This window comes from Triticum urartu, chromosome 3A, assembly GCF_056163025.1.
Source record: "Triticum urartu cultivar PI428250 chromosome 3A, HENAU_Tu73, whole genome shotgun sequence".
In the NCBI taxonomy this organism is placed as follows: domain Eukaryota; kingdom Viridiplantae; phylum Streptophyta; class Magnoliopsida; order Poales; family Poaceae; genus Triticum; species Triticum urartu.
Window position 1 is genome coordinate 697,851,709 of NC_141875.1, and position 6,930 is coordinate 697,858,638.

The window sequence follows — 6,930 nt, forward strand, 5'->3', positions numbered from 1 at the left end:
CACCTCTAGACACACAAGTTGATCCTTGAGATCGTTCCTTAGCTGTGTGCGGTGCCCCCTGCCACCATATTCCACCTCGATCATATTGTAGCGGTGCTTAGGCGAAGCCCTGCGACAGTGGAACATCAAGATCGTCACCACGCCGTCGTGCTGACGGAACTCCTCCCCGACGCTTTGCTGGATTGGAGCCCGGGGATCGTCATCGAGCTGTACATGTGCTAAGAACTCGGAGGTGCCGGAGTAACGGTGCTTGGATCGGTCGGATCGGGAAGACATACGACTACTTCCTCTACGTTGCGTCAACGCTTCCACAGTCGGTCTGCGTGGGTACGTAGACAACACTCTCCCCTCTCGTTGCTATGCATCACCATGATCCTGCGTGTGCGTAGGAAATTTTTTGAAATTACTACGTTCCCCAACATCAGGAACTGCAGCATTTTGTCACTGTCCTTGGGAAGCGAATGGAGAATCCTGCCATATATCCATTGTTTAACCCACTTTTTTCATTAATGTATCCCTGCCATGAACATTTTCTTGTGTTTGGGTTCATTACCCCACTTCTTTCATTAATGTATCCTTTGTGAAACTTATGCTCATCTAGTTAACAAGACAAACCCCAATGCCATGAAAAAAACCAGAGTATCTGCTGGAATCAGAATGTGAATCAGATTTAATAATCCACATGCAACATGAAGATCTATGCTAGATCCCTACAATCCTACATACGTAGAACTAGCATGCCCAAGTGAAATTGATGCTCATCTAGTTAACAAGAAAAACCCCAATGTCATGAAAAAAATAGAGTACTACCTCAGATAGCTCGTTGATGGCATCCTCGTCGAAGTCGCTGCCCTTCCTGCAATCTACGTCGAACTCCTTTATGGCGTTCTCCTCGAAGAGCTCTTCGATTTTGTCATGCACCTTGCGCTTACGCCTTCTCATCTCCTCCTCCTCCAGATCTTCCCCGACCTTGTGCTCGCCGACGGGTGCCTCGACGGCTGCGATGGCAGCGGGAGCAGGCACAACGGTCGCTGCACCGGCAGCTTCCGCCGCTACGGCGGACTCTGCCGCTCCACCTACGGCTGCAGCCACGGCAGCAGACTGCTCTGCTCCGATGGTTGCCACCGGCTCGTCCACCGCATCTTCACGTCCGCACTTCATCGTCGATCGAAGACAGGAGGAGGGAGGCATAGGAAGGGGGAGAGGGTGGTGAGGTGGTGACGAAGGAAGAGAGGGTGGGGAGAGCCCGAGGGTTTTCTACCCGATTTGGGGAAGAAATGCACTGCTCCTGCCTCTTGGAGTTACCGAGAAGTCGCGGGTGCCGATTTGACTTGACACACCCACCCGGCCGTCCCCATTCCATGTGGGGACGTGGCGGTCGTGCACGCGGTCGTGCACCTCCTGCGGTTTGCCATCAATTGCTATCGGTCTCACAAGTGGGTCCCCTTGTCATCCACACAACCGAGCCACCACATGTACCACATTTTTCTTTCTCCCCGTCTCGACCACTCCACATCTTTCTTTCTCCCCTTCTCGACCAGCGCCGCCGCCGCCATCTCCTGACGACCCCTCTCTTCGCTGCCGGTGCGCGGCCGCCGCCAACTCCGGCAAGTATGTGAGATCTCCCCTCTTCTTCCCTTCCCCAACCGCGTCTCCCTACGGAGGCGGATATGAGCCGATTGGTTTGGACTGAAACTTAGTTTTTGGATTGGATCTTGATTTGGTTTCTATGGTTTGAGACCAAATCAATCAATTAGTTTGCGCCGCCACTACCACCTACTACTGCTTCAAATCCAAGAGCCACTGTTGCCGACCAGAGCTCGTCGGCTCTCTCGAGCTTTGACGCCATGTCTGATCTAGATTCATGACGTGCCCTTGCATATGGCTTTGTCCACGGTTTGAACCTTTGGATTCAATCCAATAGTTGAAAACGGTTTGGACTGGGTTGGATGACGAGCATGTATAGTTCGGTTTGGTCTAGATTCTAAATGAAAATATCTGGATTGGTTTGGTTTTGATGTGTGCCGTGGATTGGACTGGTTTTAGTTTGGATGCCGAACTATTCCCAGGTTTAGATGAGACGGGAATTGCCATTGTCATTGGCATTGCTTTATTACGTAGATGATAGAAAATAGATTGATTGGCCATTGCCAGTATAGGTTATCACTATGATTTATTATATGTATGATCTTTGTATTGTACTATGTACAATTCAACTTAGAGTTCAACATGTTCTGTGTAGAATGGAGGAAGCACAATGTGGACGCTGCAACTCACGGTGCCGGACCAACCTTTCTACTGCCATGCCGTTCGGCATCTATTTCCAGCCTTCTTTTATTTTTGCAGCGGTAACAATTTATATGAACCTTCTGACGGTACATTCTTTTTGTTTTTTTGCTATTTCCACTAACGTATTGTGTCTGTTATTTGTTTTTATCTTACACAGATCGTACCATGCAATGTGAGATTGGCATTCAATGAGCTCGTCGCAGACACCGTGACCTTCGACGCTCTTGGGGGCCCATACACTATGCAGGTCGAGAAGGGGCGAAAGATAACCCAGATAGGAGGAGATGATTGGGATCATTTCATCGCCTGCATGCGTCTTAGTGGGGGTGAATTGATCAGCTTCTCCTTCAGAAGAGATAGGCCCAGGATTTCTGTTATCTATCTAAATTTGATTCCGGATAGTGAGGATGAAGTTCATGAGGAGGAAGATGGTGCTGATTCAGATGATGACGATTCAGATGATGATGAGAACCCACTTGTTGAATACCTGTATGCCCAAGGACTTAGACTGGGCGACGAGGAAATCGGCAACCTCTGGGACATGCTTCCGCTATGTGAAGACTACCTAGGGAAGCCATTCGTGACCCGCCTCACAAGGATGAATGTTAAACGACATATCATGGTATGTTACTTAGCGTGGTAATTACATGATATGCATGCTTAGTTAGTGTAGTAGTTCATATGATATGCATGTTGTAGTACTGTGATGAGAAGCCTAGTTTAGAATTCATTTAGTGAAGAATTTTATGACATGCATGTAGTGTAGTAATATGCGATGATATGCTTAGTGTACGCAGTAATCTAATGATATGCCTAATTACTGTAGTAATTTGATGCTTGGCGTATAGTGTAGTGATGTGATGATATATATGCTCAGTGTTGAATCCAATGATATATGTGTCTTGAAGTGTATGCTTTGTTGATAATTGCACATGACATGATAATATATCATGTCAACTGTTTTCAGAAATTGCCTAAGAGGTTACTTGATAGTTGTGGCATCGACCCGGACGAAGAAGGCATGGCTGCTGGACTACGCCTTACCAGAACGGGCTCCATCACCAGCTGTGCCTATGCAGTGGACACGGACGGTCGCACTGTCTTGAGCAGGGCAGGGTGGAAGAAGTTCCTTCGTGCCAAGAAATTTCGGGTAGGACAGGCCATCCTACTCACTGTTGCGAACACCCGTTGCCATGACTTGAGGATGATGATCACCATCCACCTCATTTAGAACTGGGGTGGGCCATGTATCAATGTGAAATGAACTTGTTATGTTAGCTCTTGTTTGCGAGTACTTGTCGTGTATTACCGTACCTATATCTACTCATATCTAGGTACTATTGCTTGTGATGGATTGCAACTATTATTAACTGGTAACTAATGCTCTACTAGCTATGATTATTCCACTATGTCATGTTTTATAGGCTGTAGTGTGACATGGTAACTGTTATATATGGTAAAGGCTTGTCTCTAAGACCTTGTACAATGCAAGATGCTTAGGGATGTGCTTCCACTGTGTGATGTTTTGTACGTGCCAGGTTGTAGTATGAAATACTAACTGTTCTATATGGTAGTGGCTGGTCTCTAATTGGACCGACATGTTGAACTAGTATCAATGGTAGAGGCGTTTCGTTATGCGCCACATCCAACAGTTCACATAATTAATTATCCAAAGATTAAGGTATGAAACACTTGGTCATACATAGCAACATTTCGTTCCTAAAAATTAAGGTACTTCCACATTCAAACTAACTAATACTACAAATTCGAAGGAACTACTTAATACATTAACAACACATAGGGAAGTAGCCCTGGTCCAACGGCTTGAGAAATGACGAACAAAAACTGAAAGAAGAAGGATCAGCCAGTAGCAGCACCATCAACCTCCCAGCCTCACAACTTGAGCCAGCCTGGTGAACTCCAGGTTTTTTCCTGCAAAACACACATGTGATGTTGGAGGCAAGAAAAAAAATATGCCAGGGGTCTTGTCATGGCATCTAATCACACGGAATGCTAGTACAAATGATGGAGAACAAAACATCCAACATGAGCAAATTCATAGGAGTCCTAGATCCATGGATACTATCAAGAAAAAATGCTCAGTTTTAATTCAGACACAAGACTTGGTGAAAACATGCATATTCATATCAGCAACATTGATATGGCATCTTTGCAAGCTTGGGTCAGTGACTTGTCTTGTGTTTCATGGCATGACAATAATTTTAACAATAAATAGACATGAAATTGATCCAAACTCATGTACAAAGTTAGGCCATATCATGCATGGATTAATTCACACATAAATGACAAAATGCCAACTTTGTATAGAATTTGCAATACTGAAATATTTCAGTGTGTACCGGTGTGTACTGAAACTACAGTAGTGAAATAATTCAGTGTGCATCGGTGTGTACTGAAATTGTAGTAACGAAATATTTCAGTGCCTACCGGTGTGTACCGAAATATTTCAGTGTCTACCACTACAACATTACAAATTTTGCCTAGGGCAGTACCGAAATATTTCAGTGCCTACCGTTGTGTACCGAAATATTTCAGTGTCCACCACTACAACATTACAAATTTTTCCTAGGGCAGTTCCAAAATATTTCAGTGCCTACCAGTGTGTACCGAAATATTTCAGTGTCTACCACTAGAACATTACTAATTTTTCCTAGGGTTCATATGATGCCTAGGGTTCACATACATCATAATCCATCCTCCAAATCCATGTACTCAAATGTTCATGCAATTCATTGAGATTAAAATGCCATCTAGCATTCCCTCTCTGAGCTATTACGATCAGTATCACCACGATGTAAGCACGAGCAGTAGGAAGATGAGGAGTGGGGAAGCTTACTCTAAACATAGCTACCGCCACCGTTCAGACGAGGAGAGCGGCGAGGGAAGCGTGGAGAACGGCGGGGAAGCGAGGTTGCGACCACTGTCCTCCTCATCTTGCGCTTCGGAGTCTCCGGTGACTCGGTTGGAGGCTGCACAATCTGCAACGGCACCTCGTGCACGGTGGGTTCCTGATCCAGTGGATGCTCTACCCTGAATCTCAACGCCCACCACCTCCGCCTGGTCCACTCGCTGGACGAATTGGCTTGCTCCATCGCCCAGAGGAGGATCTCGATCTTCTGAATCGGTTGCGCGGGCGGGGGTAAAAGCTTTGCCCTCTCCTTCTTCGTCAAATTCTTGAGAGTGACCATTGCCGTCCAGCTCATCTGCCTTGTGTTGTCAAACCAAGAACGGATCTCCCTCAACCTGGCCAACTTGACCTGGTCGCCGCCGGCGATCTGCATGAAGTCGGTGTTCTCGCTGCCGGCCATCAGCTCGATCTGCCGTGGAAGAGGGGGTGGGGGTGGGGGGGGGTTGCCTGAGTGGAGCGAAGTGGCAGCGGCAAGAAGGAGGAGATGACTGCGGTGGACTTGGAGGAGAGGGAGGAGATGGCCGCCGATGAGTAATTGTGGAATGTGTAGCACCATGGCGGCGGTTATGCATTCGACGAGAGGGGCGGCGCGTGCAAACTTTCCTAGGACTAAACTGTCCCTAGATTAAAACGCGTCCCCACCTTGTCACGAGTACCGGCCCCACTCGTTTTAGTACTTTCGCGTACTTTCATCGGAGTACTACCCAGTACTTCGTATTTGTCTGCCGTTAGATCGACATCAATGAACTGTTTTAAAAAAGCCCAACCACTCTAAAACTTGTATTTTTTTGGGAGGAGGAAAGAGGAGTAACTTGCTACTCCCATCTATCTTCAGGGAGTATCATGGTACGGTAAAAAAAATAGCATGATGGTATGCATGTTTGTCTGTAGTGCATTGTATTTGCATTCATCCATGCTTGTGTCACCTATTTTAAAACTGTAAATCCACTTTTGTCATCTCAGCTGTTAGCCCAACACAAGTCGATAAATCATACAATTGTCCGTGCAAAAAGAGAGTCAAGGATTCGACCTACTATAGTTCAACACATTTTTGATGTGCAACATATCTTTTCTTGGCCAATACAGTGCCATCATCATTAAACTCACATTGAACTCTTGAGATGCAAAATAATAATAATCAATCAATCAAGACTGAGTAGCTACCAGAATGCGTCGCCTAGGACAAACTCCTTATATATAGTCCGTTGTGGGAGACATTATTTCAACTAAGGGACAGAGCTACTGCCACAAAGCCACAACAAATAAGTTGAATCTAACAGAAACGCAAACGGGGTCCCTCCTGTTGTTGGGAGGCCGAGATCCTCTGCACCTCCACGGTTCAACGGTCATCAGAGGTGGGACGGATCGGTGACCGCGCCGGCCGAAGGAGGAAGGAGACTTTTCTAAGGAGGGGGAAAGACGCTGATGGATTAGCTTCCCCCGTAAGAAAACCATACTAGGTCGACGGCTAGACGCGGGTATATATGGAGTATATGCAATTATACAAACAAATGCAATCGATGGAGAGACGCTCAAGTTACGTACTAATATAGCTCGCGCATGTCTACGTAGGGACTGCGATGATTAATTTGTGCAGATTAAAGAGTCGAGTCAGTCGTCCTCGTAAAGCAGAACCGCCAAGCTTATACAAGTCCGTGTCGAGTTTTTTACACACGTTCGTAGACGCGTGTTCCGAGTCACTTGTATATATC

The 6,930-nt window shown here is 46.3% G+C and overlaps 1 protein-coding gene across 1 annotated transcript; it reads left to right on the forward strand.

Annotated features, from left to right (window-relative positions):
* The first annotated feature begins 2,243 nt into the window (after positions 1-2,243).
* On the forward strand, positions 2,244-3,520 carry LOC147981773 (uncharacterized). The gene is made up of 3 exons (XM_087517212.1): positions 2,244-2,348; positions 2,447-2,911; positions 3,257-3,520. Exons 1-3 carry the CDS (start codon positions 2,244-2,246, stop codon positions 3,518-3,520), a joined length of 834 nt encoding a protein of 277 aa, XP_087373338.1.
* The last annotated feature ends 3,410 nt before the right edge of the window (positions 3,521-6,930 follow it).

What these genes read in the sequence shown, in the direction of transcription:
- LOC147981773 (XM_087517212.1), top strand. Translation starts at nt 2,244, where the DNA reads ATGGAGGAAGCACAATGTGGACGCTGCAACTCACGGTGCCGGACCAAC. An exon ending in CTTCTTTTATTTTTGCAGCG is followed by an intron (nt 2,349 to 2,446) that starts GTAACAATTTAT and finishes TATCTTACACAG; the next exon opens with ATCGTACCATGCAATGTGAG. An exon ending in ATGTTAAACGACATATCATG is followed by an intron (nt 2,912 to 3,256) that starts GTATGTTACTTA and finishes AACTGTTTTCAG; the next exon opens with AAATTGCCTAAGAGGTTACT.